Source organism: Prunus dulcis, chromosome 3 (assembly GCF_902201215.1).
Source record: "Prunus dulcis chromosome 3, ALMONDv2, whole genome shotgun sequence".
Taxonomy (NCBI): Eukaryota; Viridiplantae; Streptophyta; class Magnoliopsida; order Rosales; family Rosaceae; genus Prunus; species Prunus dulcis.
Window position 1 is genome coordinate 19,558,874 of NC_047652.1, and position 18,168 is coordinate 19,577,041.

An 18,168-nucleotide genomic window follows, 5' to 3' on the forward strand; every position below is an offset into this window, starting at 1 on the left:
CAAGCCACAGAGAGTTGCTTATTAGGAGGTGCCTTTTGGAGCTCTTCTTGAGAGCAAATGCAATTGCATCCACCAAGCAAGTTAGCAACAACATGGGCTGCAACCAAAAGTCCTGCTGCAGCTAATCCCAGCTTGAAAGCTGCATGGCTTGGTTCTCTGCACTCGAAAATCCATCGCCTCAAGTGCTTGACCTTGTTTTGTTCAAGCTCTGCTTCGATGCCCATAATCCCACCTACGATGTCCATTGCCACGATCAAGAGGCACACGAAAAACCCTCCTAGTCTTGCCATTCTCTCTCTCTCTCTGAGCTGAGTTTGTTTGTGGATGATGAGCAGGATGGGAGTAATATGAATTTTGAATTGGGAGAAGAAAGAGTAAGGGGGAATATGTGTCAAAGGGTACGTATTAAAGTATGTAGAATGGATCATTAGCTGAGAAGCAGGTAAAAAAGCTTCTTTTGTCTACACAGTGCAAGCTTTATTTTGCTTTTGGGTCTTTTTTCTCTCCTTAATATTTTTTTATTTGGTCTTGGATTCCTTTGATGGGAAAGCAAGAAAAGAAGGGCATAAACCAGCTCATAGAGGAGCGTGCCTAAGCATCTTTTCTTACACCGCCCATATACGCCCAAAGATGAATCGGTGGGTAATTCTCTGATCTTCAGAACCTTTTTGACTTTCCATGTCGAAGATATTTTAGAAACCATTGATCTGATTGTGCACCAATTATTAATGTATCCTGCTCCACTACTGATATCTCAATCATTTTCTTTCTGCAAGCTTTAGAAATTTTGGTAACGTTTTCACACATCCTTAATTTTAGCACATCCATATCCTCCACAGTGAAGTGAGTTATAAAGTCTCTGAGTTGGTGATTAGATTCTAGTACGACAAAATGTGGAATAATAAATCGTGATGGAGATAATTGAATATATTTAACGTAATTTGAATTAGAAGAGTAATTGGGTTTTCGGGGAGTGCAAATAGCGCGACGCTTTAATGTGGGCCTTTTCATGTGTTGGCTTGTGACATGAGAATATGCAAACTCATGAGCAGCACATTCTTGGATCTTGGCCTACTTTCATATTCATCGGACCCAGATGTATTGGACCAATTTATACTTGGGTTTCTCTACCGCAATGTGATATGGTGAGCTGAGATAAAAAGCCTGCGAGTTCATATTACAATTCATGTGATTGAGGGGTTCAATCCAACCATCTGATCATTAAAAAATTCAAGTCTCATATTATCTCTCTAATTGGATAGTGGGATTGAACTCCTCCGACAACCCCTCGTTATAGCATTTCCAGATTGAGAAAAGCCTTATTAGATAACTCGATATCAAAATCCATCAAAACCAAATAGGCCTGGCCCCGTCCTTCAAAATTGCCTAAGAAAAAGAAGTGTGTTGGTAGAAAATTGAGTTATCTAAACTTTCTGATTTTAATTGACAATATGCATTGATCCATATATTACAGGGCTTGTATTCATATAGCATGAGATCAGAATAAAACAATAAAAATAAATAATTGAAAGGAAAACAGAGAAGGAACAGCGGAGCATGGAAATACTAAAAGCAAAACCGATGAAATGCCATAGCCAGCAGACAAGCAGTCTGATGTTTTGCATGTTGTTTTTGTGTGAGTGTGAAAACAGAGAAAGTAAGTATTGATTGTTTGTTTTGGGAAAAAGTAGAAAACAGAGTATCATGCATGAACAATGTCAGACTGCAAATATATGATCACCCTTCCAAACCATAATAAAACACATAAAAATACAATAACAACGACTGATGATTGCTCAGCAAGCAAGAAATTAGAAGTATCGGCCTTTCAAACTGGAATTTCCCAGAATGTCATTTCATTTCAATTACAACTGTAAACAAAACAGTAGCTAATTAATACTCAAAATCAAACTCTCTTTTTTTCTCTGTTTCTCTCTGTTTTTCTCTATTTCTCTCTGTTTTTCTCTATTTCTCTCTGTTTTTCTCTGTTTCTCTCTGTTTTTCTCTGTTTCTAGCTATAGTTGCTTGCAACTCTGGTTACAATATTGTAATGACATATTTCCAACCTACACTCTGTCCCAAAAAGATCCCACTGACTACTTGATGAAAAAAGAAGGAGACAAATCAGACAAACTAATTAACAACCCAGAAATTAAGGATAGCAGATCACCCAATTAAGCAGTAACTAGCAGTAGTGAAGATGTAGGTAGTATCAATGAATTAGTTTGTGGGAGAGTGAGAATCGAAGAAGAGATGGGGATAGTAATGGCGGAGAAGATTGCGGGCTCTGGAGGACCTGCTACAGTTGAACTTAGCCAACTGCTCGACGGAAAAGACACAGCAGCCTTGAGAGTACATGACGGTCTGAGCCACAGGAGAGTTGAGCAACACCTGCAGAAGCTGGTTGCGGCTCAGCCTCTCGAGCCCACCAGTGGTACGGCTACTCATTGGTGAAAGATGATCATCATCAAAACCAGTAGCGCTTGCAGAAGAGCTGTTGGGGGTGACGACGGGCATGGCTTGGAGGGCGGTGACCTGAGCCTGGAGGAACTTGACGTACTTGTAGGCCTCTTCGAAAACGGTGGCGGTGTCCATTTTTCTGTCTAAAGGAAGCAGCTTCTCAAGGCACCGAGTCTTGTCGCTGAGCTTCTGGCGCCGGCCGCGAGCCAGAGAGCTAGCGTGCGGAGATGGAGATGGAGATGGAGAAGGAGATGGGGTTCCCCTTTTCCTAGTTCTAGGCTTAGCAGGAATTTTGTATGGTGAAGAAGACGAAGAGGGCAAGAGGGCGTTGTGGGTATTGTTGTTAGATGGAAATAGCGGGAGGGGGGTAGAGAGATGGAGATTTTGGAAGTGAGGAGGGTCGAAGAGGCGAGCGCGTTTGTAAGATGAAGAAGAGTAGGGGGAATTAAATGGGTCGAGAGGGAGGAGATCTGGTAAGTGATGGAAGATGGAAGAGCAGTCATTCATGGAGTCATAGGGAGAATGGTGGTGGATGGGGGTGCTGGTAGCACTGGAAGCACTGTGCATGGTGAACTCCAAGTTGAGATCAGGTGGGTTGTTATAAAACTGGTATTGTTGTTGTGGGAGATGATGAAATGAAGGAGAAGTGCAAACGTTGGTGTTGCTTGGGCTTGGGATTGGGAAGTAGTCTTGGTAATTGGAAATGGGTTCGTGCTTGGGCAGCCTCAGGAGGGGGCTCTGCATCTGGGTCTGGATATAGTCGGCTTCGGCGGCGGTTGTGAAGTTGAAGGTGGTGGTGGGGGAGTGGGTGGGAGTAGTAGTTATGAGGGTGTCTTGAGCGAATTCAGAGAAGGGTAGGGGCATTAGGGAGGAGGACGACGACATTGCTTTTGGGTCGAGAGGGTCGTCGTGAGCGGCGGTGGTGGATAGGAAGGAGTGGAGGCTTACGCCGGCGGAGGACAACATGGCGGTGAAGGTGGGGACCTCCTCTGCCTCCGCCTCCCAAGTGTTGGTTGTGTTGATTTCTTCTTGTGCTTTGGCCAACAATGACCTCATCAGCATCACCAACTCGCTATCTTCCATATTTCTCCTCTCTCTCTCTCTCTCTCCGTGTAAGAATAAATCTGCGAGCAGAGCAACAATATGAATTATATGATATGGATATGCGGATATATATCATAGTATATGAGTATGTAAATAGTGTCAGGGACGTTAGGGAAGGGACACGTGGGGCTCGGGGATTGGCGATCGTAGCATTAAGCGGCTGTGATGTCAGGGTCCGTACACAGCACGGCGCACCACGGGGGTACAGGTGTCGCTGCCCCTCCGCATTCTTTGTCGCTTTTTTTTTTTTTTTTTTTGTCTTTTTTCAATTTCAGTGCACACTCTTTCGCATTCGCATTTGGGCAACATGGGATCACATTTCTTGCAAGGGAAGGGAGAGAGCCAGCCCCCCCAAGAGGGCATATGTTTGTTGCTTTTGGAGGCAAAAAGAAAGGGGTAATTTGGGAGTTTCAGACTCCCCAGACATTTTTCTGATGACTGCAGTGCGGGGGAGAAGGAAGGACGATGATGATAGGCGTGTCTTTTCTCAGACTTGCCACAGACCTACCTATATATGTACTACTAGTCTAGTACTGTTCCATTAGACACCCCCCCGAATTTACAAAATTGCCTCTCAATTACTCAAGCAAAGCAAACCATATAATTTCATCATTGAGATTGCAAGGAGTTTTGTTGCTCAATTGGTTAAGAGTGTTTATCCCCCTACACCTGAGATCTTATGCTCGATTCCCCTCTCCCTTAATAGTCACAATGCCCTTCTAATTTCCAAAATATATCATTTTCCACATCTCATATATAATTATTCCACAACACCTCACACTTTGATCTCTCTGCCCTTTGCATTGCATCCTAATTTGGCAAATTAACAAATGCATAACAACTCAATTACTTGTGATTCATTCACCATGCTTTATTTAACTCTGATTAGATATAAGGTTTTTAATATTTTAAGTATTTGCTTTGCACACCTCAGACCTTAAGTTATCATGACAAGGGTCCAAACTCCATTATTATTCAACTTGTCACTATCCCCTTTTTCTGCATACATAAACATTGCTCAGACTGTGTAAACGCTCACACGCTAGTTTTCCCACCGCCCTTTCCCCCAGTTAAAGTTAAAACCTTGAGAATTTAATATTTATTTATAAATAAATCAAAGGCAGCATGAGAAGGCTTTCTTGTGAATTTCTATGTTGATATCAGAAATGGAGATGCAAAGTTTGCTTCACAAACCGTACAACCCTTGGATTATATGCATAGGCCCCAACATTATTTTGAAAAAAAAATGTGGTTGATAATTACAGGCCTCTCATATTAGAGGATAAAATTCCTGAAAGTCAAATTGGGCTGAACAGAAATTAAAGACAAGCTAATGCCATGGACTACTCTCTTTTTTCCTTTCATTTCTTTCTAAAATTAGAAGAGGGAGAAGAAAAAAAAAATACAAATGTTCTACTGGCTACATAATGAATTACAAATTACAAAGATGAAGAACTGTACACAAGAATGAGAAAGCAGCGGAAGGAATCATGTTTTGGAATGATTACCCAACTCCCCCACATTAAAGGGGGCAGCTGTAAAAATAAAATCGAAAAATCATTCCGAAACAATTAACGAGTTAGCCACTAATCCCACTGCTGGTTCCTGACGCTTGCCAAAGCTTGCTTCACCGATCCCACATAGCCTGATATATCGCAGGTCTGTGCTTCAACCAGTGCACCATTTCCCTGTCCAACTGAGAATTATTCACAACGGCATCTAGCATCGGACTGCCAAAAACTTTCGGAGAACTATTGAAACACCATATTCGATCCTTGGGCCAAGGTCTCTGGGGCTGCTTCTCCTGGAGAAGGAAAACATTGAAATATATGAGTTATAAACTCCAAAAATAATAAAACAAGAAGCTCAACCGACAAGCAAAGAGAGTGTCTCAAACATCACAAAAGCCAATTGACTCCTTCAAATCCATCGTCTCTGGGAACTTTGCGTTTCCATTTCAAAATAAAAGAATTGCACAACGCAGCAACTACGCAACACCAAACAACGTGTTTATTTTATGTCCAAATTTTTATTGAGGCATCTGGTATACAATTGAGTCAACTGATCAATTTGTGGCTTAAAACCTTATCAATCGAAGCAATATCTTCTGTAAATAACATAAACCATGAAAACTTGCCCTGATTCCGTCTTTCCAGTTCATCTATTATCCACGCAAAAAGATAAAGAAGTAGGTCATGATCCCTAATGTAAGCCTTTACTAACTGGAAAACCACAAGTCTCTCCTACAGTTCGTCACATCTGCATCACGCGTACCCTTTATCAGCTTAATTTATCTCTATTTGTTGCTCTCATCTTTCCAAAGGCTCGCCATATTATCATAGCTTTCTCCAAATCTACTAAAGATCATGCCGAGCTCTCTTTTTCTCTCTAGAATTTGGATTTCTGATGTAAACCAACCTCTAGAAAACATTTATACAAACAAATTCATCTGAAGCATTTCTTCTGACGAGAATATGGCTAGAAATATGGTATTCATTTCGAGAGAAAATGGCATGTAAAAAGCCGGACACAAAGGACTCACAAACTCTGTTAAGAGTGCAATGCATAATACTTTAAAGAACCTAAAGGCACCAGAAAGAAAAACGAAAAACTGTAACTCACCATCCTCGTAAGCATAAATTTCACAGTCCTTGGGCCATAAACACGCTGCCGTGAAGGTTTCTGAACCTTCGCGTAAAAGGAACCGAAGTCAGGTAATGACAAGCAACCCCTACTTGCTCTAGCCAGGCTACAATCTGGCTCTGCACTTGTCTGGTTATACCAAAAAATCAGCTGCCCTAAACAATAATTCTCCCCATACGTCTTGCAATACTCCTGAAAACTCGATCCCAGTTTATCAGTGTACTTGGGGCCTAGGTCAAGTGGACTAATGTATACTGGTGGCGAAGTTACTGTTTTGTATTCCTGTAAGTAAAATGAAGCATGCTTCAGATTCAAATTAGCAGAATCATAAATCAACTAGAAATTTTTTCTAGAGGATCTCATTAAGAAGACGTACCCGTATTCTAATGAAGCACCTTGTGTAAGCATAAATATGGATCAAGTCAGCAGCAGCATCGTGCCGAGACTTGTATGTACAGGGGAGATTCCGCACCTCATCTCTCAACCTTCCAAATAAACAATGGACTCCATAAAGTTGGCATTGTTTACAAAGTCAAAAGAAAGCATGAAAAAAATAACACAAGTATGTGCCACTCACCAAAGTAAAGATTTTTTAAGTTCATTCCATATGTCATCCGAACTTGATGGATCATGAGCAAGCATCTTGGTTTTGAGATCATTAAGCAAGTGCTCCTCCACATGAGGGGCCATGCTCTGAAGAAGCTCCTGAACAAGTGATCCTTCTCCCTTCCATAGAAAGGAAACAGCTGCTTCAGGACTCAACCTCTCCAGTGGAGGTGGAGCATTCTTTGGGTTGCCAAAAACGCATCGCATAACATATCTCACCTGTAGATATCATAACAGATCTTCTTAATGCAACAGAATTAAGAATTTTGACCTTTTAGTTATGACAGAGAATAAGGACCTACCCACTAAGCCTCATAAGGTAATTAGTTTCCCAACACAAAACGTTAAAGGTGAAATTTGAGAATTAACAAAAAGAAACCCTAACAAAGAATTCAATTGACAATAATCAAATGTGTATATCAGTTTGGGTTCAAAACATGATATGTGACTTTTAGCGATAGGAATTGCAAGCTGGCCAAGTTAAAAATCTTCATATCATGCAACTTTCCTACAAGCAGTATAGCGAATCCCACCCATAACAGCCTATACCAGTGTCATTATATCATGACAATGTGCTTGAGCACAACTCTCAGTACAAAAGGTATACACTAAATTACTTTAATAAGTATTTAACAAAGTGATAAAGAAACAAAAGGATGACAAGCTCCTTTACGATTTGGAAAAAGGCAAATCACCTTATCAAGAGTAACAGCCAAATTCTGAAGCCTTTGGTTGTACACACCCTCAGCCTGTCATGCAAAAAGAAATAATAAGCAAGGGAGCACCCAGGCAGGCATGATAACACCTACACGCACACACACACACACAGAGAAACAGAGATTAGTAAACAACACTCACCTGAACCTCAGCATCACTCTTCTCAACCTCAAGACAAATATCTGAAAAATACTTCCTTTTTTCTTCCAAATTATGCTTTAAAATCTCCTCAGGAAGCTTTGTTCTTTCAAAATTTATAAACCTCACCTTCAACCAAAATGAAAGTGACAGGAGAGTAAATGATAGTTGATTTCAAAAATTACCAAAAACGAAAAAATTGTGGAAGCAGGAAGGTCACATACCAAGCGAGCCGAATATGCAATCACCCAATCTGGCAACCCACCCAGCAAACAACTGCCTAAACCAGCCCTTCCCAAGTCAAGATAATCCTCCTCAGATACTGAATTGGACTCGCAAGCTTCCAACATTAACTGATGACGATCAAGAATTCCATGCCAGTCCTTCAGCACCTGGTGAATGCAAAACACTCCAGTTAATAAAAATTAAAATGACTTTAAAAGATAAAAGAGAAGAATACCAACAACACTTCAATGGCTCCCCTCAAGAGGAACCTAAGCCTCTAAGACTAGAGTACAGCAATTATTTTCTACTACCTTTTGAAAAGCTCCTTCGCCTGTCAAATTCAAGTAGCTTCCCCGGCAAACTTGGCTGCCACACAAACAAACTGATGCTTCGTATTCTTCCTTACTCTGTCAAAAAATAGATATGCACCAATTGTTACACACTTAGTCATGTACATTGCAATCTAGTGTAAATGAGACCCATAGGCAAAAGAGGCATACCTCTGTAACAGAATTGTAGTCGAACGTGATCTCCTCCCCATATTGAATTCCTCGTACAGTGTAGATTCCAATCTGGTAACGACCATCTACAGCAGTAACTCTGTATTCAACAAACACTAGATGTTTATAGAACTAGCAGGAAAAGTTAAAACTAAACTAAAATCTTGCAATTCTAAAGCAAGAAATTAATTACTACAAGTACTTCTGTCCAATATAAGACCAAAAGAGGCCTTTTTGTTATCAGCAAAAGAAGCCTTCATAACACAGAATCAAGCCATATTTAACTCTCGCACTTCTTACGGCAGTGCTAAGCATAAACAATAAATAAAAAAAAGGAACCTGTCTTTTATTAAGCGTTGATACAATCATTCAAATTCCAGCAATAAAAATCAAACAGATTCATTTAAGCCTGTGTTATCCAGAATTGAATACTCAGGAAATAAATTTTCAGAAAAAGCGTGTTCTTACACAAAAACATGAAGTGCTCTTCACATCTTAAGTGCAAACAAACTACAACAAAAAACTGTCAACTACAAGAAGCGCAATGGTTCACAGGGATGTGATAATTTATATGTCAAAATATGCAAGGTGAATTTCAACCTGGCAAGAGAACAACATAACTTACTTTGCTTCACAATTAGGTCGGCACGAGTGACAAATTCTACTTGCGTAGTTTGCTTTATGCATAGCATCCACAACAACTAAATCATACCCATCGGCGTCACCCTGCAAAATAATTATGAATGATCAGATGTCCACAAAGAAAATAAAACTACATATGAAATTGTGCAAGTGAACAGCACCTTGGGCCTCTCGAGATAAATGTTGTAAAATTCAGGAGCTGGATCTTTATTATTTTTCTGCAAAGATCGAATCCCGTCTTGCTTCTCAAACCACTTCCAAACAGGATAAACCTGAAGCATAGTAATTAGGAATCTCATTACCGAAATTGCAGTAACAATATATATATATATATATATATATATATATATATACACACACTACTTTTCATGAGGGATTATAATCTGTATATCCATGTTATCGCCTTTAAAAGAAAAAAAATTCAGTAAGGAGGGTATGAAATAAGGCAGCATGATAATGAACATGTGATTGTCGACAAGCCTCCCCTTAAAATGATTAAACGACAGAGAAAACAACTCCATAAACAAATATGCAACCATACCTCCCCCAAAAATTCCACAACAAAATCTTCTTCTCCAAAACCACCTTCTTTGTTACAAACGACACCAAGCCCCTGACAACAATTAAATAACATCAAATAGTCAACATCCTAATGTCTTGGGTGAAATGCAGCAAATAACACATGAAAAAAGAAAGGGGGAAAGGGGGAATACCAAAAGGTTAACTTACTACAATAAATTGATGATATGGATTTACCTTTCTATAAGCAACATATTTGTCATCACGTCGACTGTCTATGGCTTTCAATATACCTTGGCACATTTTCATAGTTCGCACATCACCATTCTCCTCAGCAGCATTAAGGATTTCTTCAACAACAGGGCGCAGAGGATATATCATAGGCGTATTTCCACTCCCAGTATACTGCCTAACTTGCTTATTCAATGTGCAGAGGAGCACATCTTCGATGAACAAATGCTTCTCCGAAAGAGGCCAATCCAACTCCTCTGGCATGGAATCCAGTAAAAGGTTGTGACTATAGGGATCAATTCCATAAACTTCTTGCTCTATAACTTCATCTCCAAGCATTTTCCTTGGCTTGTAATCCTTTACTTCAGGGAGCTCCATATCAGCCTCCTCAATTCCATTCTTCTGAGAATTAAACTTCTCAACATAGTCATCTGGTAAAGAAACCTGCATTTTCCGCCTCACATCCTCCTCATTGGATACAATAACATATTCCTCAATTACTTCATATTTCCTCGTAACAGGAGGAACCAAGCTTGATTTTGTCATGCGAGCACCCCACTCACGATCATCAGTCATAGAATCAAAACCCTCATCAGATGTAAAGCTTCCATCTGCTCTTGACTGCCCAGTTTGACTTTGTGACCTCAATTCCAAGTCACTTTCTGTATCTGAGGCAGTACTCTCACTATTGCTCTTGCTACCTGCAGAAGACCTGTCAAGATCATCAGAGGTTTCACTTTCTGAATCCATAGATTTTTTATTCAATCTGGATAAACGCCTTCTGATTTCTCGATCAGATGCATATTCTCCATAATCCAGACCACCATTCAAAAAGGAAGTACCATTACTCCTATTCGAATACTTCTTTTCAGTTGCTACTTTATTCAGCTTCTTTTTATACTTGGAGGCAGAAGAGAACCCTGAAAACCTATCATCTTCCCATGACTTGATCAACTCATCTCTTTCATGAGACGACTTAGAAGCACCTTCTAAACGCGTGGCAAGTTGAATGAATAATGTTATAACGTGATTCATGTCTCCAGCATCACCCCGATTCTTTGCTCTGCACACAATAAACAATATAAGAGAGGTGGAGAGAGAGAGAGAGAGAGAGAGAGAGAGAGAGAGAGAGAGAGAGAGAGAGAAAGAAAGGTTCACATTGGTACTAGAAAAAGGTTCTGATTATTATACATGATCAAGGATTACCCATACAAGCCAAAAATGAAAAAGAACTTACTTTATTGCATCCCTGCACATTCGACTGATATCTTCCTTGACAGAACTCAATCCTCGGCGAATGTAATGACCATTTCTCATTCTATCCTGAATTTCTGCAACCTGGTAAAGCAAATGTAACAACAAAGTTTCAGAACACACTTATATTATAATATATAAGAAAATGACGAACACAAATAAAACAAATAAAAAAATAAAACAAAGAAAGGAAAAGAACTACCAAAAAAAGCATCTCAAATACGAAAATAAAGGAGGCAAATGACAACCAGTACCTTGGGGACAAAAAAATCAAAGGTATTCTCTTTCATAATATCCTTCAGACTTGAAGCAACAAATTCCTCCATCTTCTTGTAACCATGTTCAGATTTCTTAATGGATAATCGCCTCATGCGAGCATCCCTAGATAGAATGGATGAGGACCGTCTAGCATCAAACAGTTTTGAACGTTTGTACAAACTTCCCCGGAATGATTGATTTGCTGTCTCCCTCTTATCCACACTATCAAAGTACTCTTTCAGTTCACTAAAATCATCCATATCATTACCTAGAACCTTACTTTTGGAAACAGATGAAGATTTTTCGGTGATGTGTTTCAGACTCCTTAGTTTCGAATGGGATTCCTCAAATATCTTTGTACCATGTGAACTTCGAGTCTTGATCCAGTTTAGATTCTGAAATTTACTGACCAACTCGCCAAGCTGGTTGCAGCCTCTGATATCTACGGTAGATAAACAAGGAAGTGCACCAAGAATCTCTTCAAGTGTGTGGGGAGTGATGTTGGTGCAACCAATTAGAACCATAGAATTAATCTTTTCTTTTCTATAACCACTCTGCAACCAAACAATTAGATTAAACTTAAGAGGACGTAAATAAATTTCCTACTTTTCTGTAGGTGCCAAAAAATAGTAAAACCTACCATAATGTTCACAATCATGGAATCAGTGCACCTAGGGCCCAAGGATGACATGTCAAGCTGTCTGGAAATATCCTTGTAAAACCTGACGGCAGCTCTCCAGTGCTTACAGGTTAAAGAAGCAAGGGCAAGAGATTTCATGTCTAGTCTCAAGAAATGGAAGACTCGTGCCAGCACTTGCCCATCCAATAAACCCCAGCTTCCCATCTCTGAGCCATAACTCACACTCTCTTCTTTGTTGAAAGAAGTATCACCACATAAATCCTCAAATGTAGATTCATCCTTTGCTACGGTTTGCAAGTCCTCTCTCATGTCATATTCTTCTTCACTTTCATCAACCAGCAACCTTGCTCTTTTGGCAATACGTGCATCAACATCTGCAGTAACCCCCAAATAGATTAATGACGGACACCAAAGTTCAAGGTGAAAGGAAATCAAACACATCATATGTATAGATATGACATGGGAAAATGATGAGCAGAGCACCAAAATATGATTTAAAAGATAAATAAATAAAATATCGCATTCCTGAAAAAAAAAATTGAGCTGAAAACAAATGAGGGCTAATGGAGATTCAAATTGACCAGATCATACCTGCTTTCCAGTACATGTGCTTCTCCAACTCTTTTTTGGGCTGCTTTGCATTAAGCCATGGGTCTAAAACATCATTTATGGCGGCAGCAAACTCCCGGCTTTTGTAAGATTTCATCACCAATTCATGAAGCTTTCCACAGGTATAGCCAATGAACTGAGGGTGCAGGTTGTGGAACCAACTCAACTTTGTGTTTGATTCGTCAAATACAGCACTTTGAGATTGTGAAGGAGCTAGCCCTGAAGTATCGCTAGATGTTATGTTCTTCTCCTGCTGATTCATATCAGTAGCTTCAGAAGTCTGTGCGGCAGAACTAACTGGAACCCAGACTTTATCAAATTTCCGGAAAACACTGCTATGATTTAGAATCACTTCTTGATCAACCAAGACCTGTAGCTCAGAAAATGATGAAGGTCCTCGTTCATGGCCAGCACCATCAAGGTAGTACCAGTCACCCAAATGCAATTGCAAGTCATCAACTGTGCAAACACGGTCTTTGCTGATGTTAATGGAGGTAATGCATTTCGAAGAGCCTTGTGAACCTCGGTCACTAACTGGTTTCAACTGAGAATCACCTTCTCCCGATGATCTCTTCCCATCACTGCCTGCAGAATATGACCGAGCAGACCTTGACGTATACCTCTCCATTCCCCGAACTTTCATGCGAGGCTCAGAAACAAATGAACCATGGTCTTTAACAACACATGCATTTATCCTGACTACTGGAAGCATAGTTCCTTTTACTCCTTTTATGACAGTAGTCTTAATTTGAGTCGTTCTGCTCACACCACTACAATCACTCATCTCATCTGGACATGAAAAAGCCCAACTAGGTAGATCAAGCCTTCTGCTCTGTGAAGGATAATACAATTCATCTTTTCTATGCCATCGAGGGTCTTCATACCCAGACTTCGGCATGTGGCATAATGGGAAACCATCATTGACAACAAGTTTCTTCCTAGAAGACCTCTCTTGTGAAGCTTCATCATTCCTCTTCCAATCACCACCCTTGCATGACCATCGACCAGAGAACCAGTCACCAGAATCACCACAAGAAAAACCAGAGTCCTTGTCAGAGGGTGCAGTCAACCTGATTTCTGCAGCTTCTTTTATTTTAATTTCAGAATATCCTGGTTCCTCGGTTTTCTGATCGTACTGTTCACCATCATGACCTTGAGTGAAGCCTGTAAATTCCAAGAGATGTGTAAGTTAACACTTGTATTTCTCATAATCTTTTCAACTCTAAGGCTGTAAATATTATGTTCCAAATACAATTACATCAGTTTCACGTCCTATTTAGATTTCACATTCTACTTTGTCAGAACATAAATTTGATGTTCTATTTAACTCTCACATTCTAAGCAGTCAGAGCTGATTCAAAAATCAACAAAAAGAAGAGGCTGAAACAAGCAAGCAAACAATTATGCGAAAATAAAACTTGAGGAACCAATATGTACCTTCTGTGTTTCCCCATCCTTCTCGTTGTGCATGTTCAAATGACATTTGCAAAACCTCTGCAAAACGACAAAAACTTAAAAACATGACAAAAACAAAGAAATCTCCACACAAAAATATAAATGACATAAGAGTATAACATGTGACAACAAAACACAATTTATCAAATATCAATTAAAAGTGTAACCGGAAAAGAAAATATCAATTAAAGGTTTTTAAAATAATAATAAAAATAATAATTAGATGAAACACACCTCCAACAGCTTCAAGCTCCCGGCCAGGAATAACTGTTAAACCCTCCATCAGGGCTCCAACCCTTTCTTCAATGTGGAGATCTTTTAAAGGCTCAGAAGTAGTTATACCAACGTCTGCACAGAATCCTGGCGGCAGCAAAGTGACTGCTGCCTCCTTTCCACTCTGAGTATCATATTGCCCAGTATCTCCAGTATCTGCCAATAGATTACCAGAAGCTTCTGGAGGGCTTACTAGTCGAGTTATAGAGTCTGATACAATGGATGGGAAATTTACAGTTACCAGTGGTGAAACTGCATTTTCAACAGTTACCCACCTATCACTATCTGAGTGCTTGACCATGTGATCAGACATCAGAGCTCCTTCTTCAACAAGGGTTTTAAGTTCACATAACTTTGAAGGCCCACATTCCACACCATAATAATCGAGGTAAAACCATTTCCCTGTGGATGAATCAGTAACCACTGGGACATGTGGTGGCGTGTCACATATATCCATATCTTCTTCCATAGAAGGCAGCTCTTCAGGAGGGGCTACATTGATTTGAGAAGTTTCTTTGCAATTTACACTTGGAATTTCAGACGGCTCTTCTTTGAGAGATTCACAGTTGGCATTTGTCTCCACAGATCCATTAATGTCAGGCACAGTGCTTCTATCTTGAGATTCTTTAGCGGATGAATATGAGTCTTTTCCACTGGGATCCTTCTGCACCAGCTTATCTTCTTGCCCTCTCTTACCATAATGGGAGCTCCGCCTTTCAGTTGCTCCACTTTTCCGACTTATCTCTCGATGATTATTAGGCCTACTCCGATCATGTGGGGACCGCTCCAAATAGTTTGGAGAGTGATCCCTGCGGTCATGGAATCGAGGTCGATCTTGTGGAGACAGACTGCGGTTTCTATGATCATACTGACGACTCCTATCATATGGAGATCTTTCCTGGCCAAGTGGAGATCTCTCACGACCATATGGTGATCTCTCACGTCCATACGGTGATCTCTCACGACCATATGGCGATTTCTCACGACCATATGGTGATTTCTCACGACCATATGGGGACCTCTCATGGACATATGGAGATCTTTCCCGGCGCATTGGACTCCTATCCCGGTGATCATAATACCGGACCCGGTCACGTGGGGACCGCTCAGAATGACCTGGACTTCTTCCATGCCTGTCATAAACCACTCTGGAAGACAAAGTAGATTCATAATGCCTGGAGGGGTACTTGTCTGCTGCAACTCTTGACGAAGAAGGATTCCGATAAGACCTCTCCACAGAACGGCGTGAATAATGCTCAGGGTGGGCAGAGCGATTGGTGTCATCAGAAACCCTGCGACTTTTTGCACCTGGATAATCCCCATAGTCTCCATAGTGCTTGCGCTCACTGATACTTGAATCGGTACCATACCTTTTTAACCGATTAACAGGAGGGTACTCCCTGGGGTAGTACTTACCATTGCTGTACTCATTTTTGTACACTCCGTCCTCATCAACAATTTTTGAACTGATCCTTATATTCCTCTCTGAACCAGTCTCCCACCTGGCCGTACTCTTGCTCTGCTGACTTCCACTTCTATTAAATTCTTTCCTTCTAAAAGCATCATCGTTTGAATACTTCCCAGAAGGTGGCGTCCTCTCACGCTCAAATTTCCAGCCTTTGTCCTTACCCATATCATACCTACGCATTTTACTGTGACCGTAGTCATCTCTGGCCACTTCCCCTTTCTGCCATCTATCTGGAATGAACTCACCTTTCTCAATTTCATCCTTGGGTGGTCTCCACGACCCGAATTCAGCTTCCCCTTTTCTGGTCCTCTCCGGAACTATCTCTCCTTTTTCTATGTCCCCTCTTCGCCATTTCCCAGAAAAGGACTCTCCTTTCTCCACCTCACTTCTCCTCCATTTCTCACCAACAATCTCTCCCTTCTCAATCTCAATTCTTCTCGATTTCTCTGGCACGAATTCACCATTCTCCACTTCCACTTTGGGCCACTTCAAAGTCCCCAATTCACCCTCTTCCACTTCCTCCTTCTTTTCCTCAGCATTTTCACCATTCTCAGCTTCTTTTGAAACACAGTTACCACCTTTATCCAATCCCAATTCGCTTCCTTCAGATTCTACGTTCTTAGAAAACCCGGGCTTCTTGACGACTTTCTTCTTGGGCTTCATTACCTTCACTATCTTCTTCTTCTTAACCGGCTTGGAATTGAAGCCATTGTTAGCAGTCTTGCCTCCGCAAAGCGTAGTCTTGTCCTGAATTGGAAACCTGTCCATGATATTATGCTGCAAAGGCATGCATGCGACGCCTCCATCGCCCATGGAAATCCCAACCCTATTCTCAGAATCCCAAAACCCTAATTGTCCCCTTCCCCGGGGCTCTCGATGCTCATACTGCAATTCGCTTCAACTGTCTTCCTCTGTCGAATCCTCGCTTCAATTGAAAACCCTATTTTCCACAAATTCAACAAACAAATCAATACAAACCCAATGTAGGGTTTCAATGTCAAATACACGCATGCATAAATACTGAAAAATGAAGCATAAAAACCTCGAATTCAATAAGCTTCGAAATTCAAAACCCTAACCCATGAAGTTAAAAAAGATAATTGAAATCGTAGGGAGGAAAATTACGAGTTACCCAGAAAATTTTGACGAGCTGAGTGAATAGATCGGCGCGAAAAATCTAGCTGGCGAAGCGAAACAACGTGTGAAAAAGAGAGACTTGACGAAGACAGATCGATAAACAGCGAGAATTGAAAGCTCCAAGATGAATCTCTCTCTGAGAAAATCTCTCTCTCTCTCTCTCTCTCTCTCTCTCTCAGAGTTTGTGTGTCTATCTGTTCGTTCCTCTCTCTCTTCTTGTTGCTGTTCTTGTTGGTCTGAAAGACGAAACCTCCGTGTTGTTATATTTTTTTTTTTCTTTTTTTTCTTTTCTTATTTCCGATCTTTGCCCTTTGGGGTTGTGTTACGATTGTGAGAGTCGTGGGGGTACGTTGATAAAATTACCAGAATATCCTTGGGGTCTTGGTCTACGTAGAAACAGATTCGTTAACTAGTTACTATAACTTAAGAGACCGGCCTTCAGTTTAACCGACTCCAGTTTCATAAAATAAATTTAAAATAAAAAATTTAACCGCCTCCAGTAGTTTCACCAGCATAAGAGCTCCACTTGCATTATGACTTACATACAACGGTGAATTATGGCTCAACTCCACCTATTCAAAAATAAATAATATATGATAATAGGGTCTAGCTCGGTGAAAAGAGTCTTGATATGAAGACTTAAGATGTTATGTTCCAACCTCATAACATCTTAAACTATCACTTATACTAAAAATAATAATAATAACTAAAAATTCATACAATATAAAACAATGTTAAATAAATTTCATACGTCATTTGCATACCGACTCCAAATACACATACATTGAGAAGTGGACTTTTTTTTGTTTTAAATACGGCAATTTTATTGGGAAAAAAAAAACTTAAGCAATATATTCTAATTAAAAATCAAATAGTTCTTCAAACCAAGCACATTAAAATTACTGACAATGCATAATGATCAACATCATTAGCCTCACAACAAATATAACAAATTTATAAACGAAACGAAAATCTTTTGTGCATCACAATCCGCCCCCAACCAATACAAATCAAAGATATGGACTAACTAGCATTCACAATTTTGAGATGTGGTTAATTTTGTATACATTGACTTTGTTCTTTAAATTTACTAATAATAAAAATAAAATAAAAAGGATTTGGATTTGTGACTTATTTTTAAAGTAGAAGAAAAAAAAGTACAAATAAACTTGTTAGTACTTTATTTAAATATGTTAAAGAAATTATGAGAAGAGAATCACCTTCTCATATATATCACAAAATTACTTTTAAATCATTGTAATTTTTTTATAAAAAAAATCAAAAAATCA

The 18,168-nt window shown here is 40.0% G+C and overlaps 2 protein-coding genes across 3 annotated transcripts in view; both read right to left on the bottom strand.

Moving 5' to 3' along the window:
* Positions 1 to 547, bottom strand: part of LOC117622873 — a 9,813-nt gene extending 9,266 nt beyond the window's left edge. Inside the window, exon 1 of one of the 2 annotated variants that reach the window (XM_034353667.1) lies at positions 6 to 547. In XM_034353667.1, coding sequence (XP_034209558.1) covers positions 6 to 428 — 423 coding nt within the window. In that variant the 5' untranslated portion in view covers positions 429 to 547. The remainder of the gene's footprint in view (positions 1 to 5) is intronic. The other variant, XM_034353666.1, reaches the window with a different exon arrangement.
* Positions 548 to 4,813: 4,266 nt separating this feature from the next.
* LOC117620677 (histone-lysine N-methyltransferase ATXR3) lies at positions 4,814 to 17,127 on the bottom strand. The gene is made up of 20 exons (XM_034350818.1): positions 16,875 to 17,127; positions 14,236 to 16,682; positions 13,984 to 14,040; positions 12,529 to 13,710; positions 11,938 to 12,311; positions 11,294 to 11,851; positions 11,023 to 11,123; positions 9,792 to 10,848; positions 9,577 to 9,648; positions 9,197 to 9,307; positions 9,019 to 9,119; positions 8,394 to 8,493; positions 8,205 to 8,300; positions 7,893 to 8,060; positions 7,672 to 7,797; positions 7,509 to 7,562; positions 6,785 to 7,032; positions 6,584 to 6,692; positions 6,187 to 6,489; positions 4,814 to 5,368 (listed from the first exon to the last, which is right to left on the bottom strand). Exons 2-20 carry the CDS (start codon positions 16,553 to 16,555, stop codon positions 5,192 to 5,194), a joined length of 7,314 nt encoding a protein of 2,437 aa, XP_034206709.1. The 5' UTR covers positions 16,556 to 16,682; positions 16,875 to 17,127; the 3' UTR covers positions 4,814 to 5,191.
* Between the last annotated feature and the right edge of the window lie 1,041 nt (positions 17,128 to 18,168).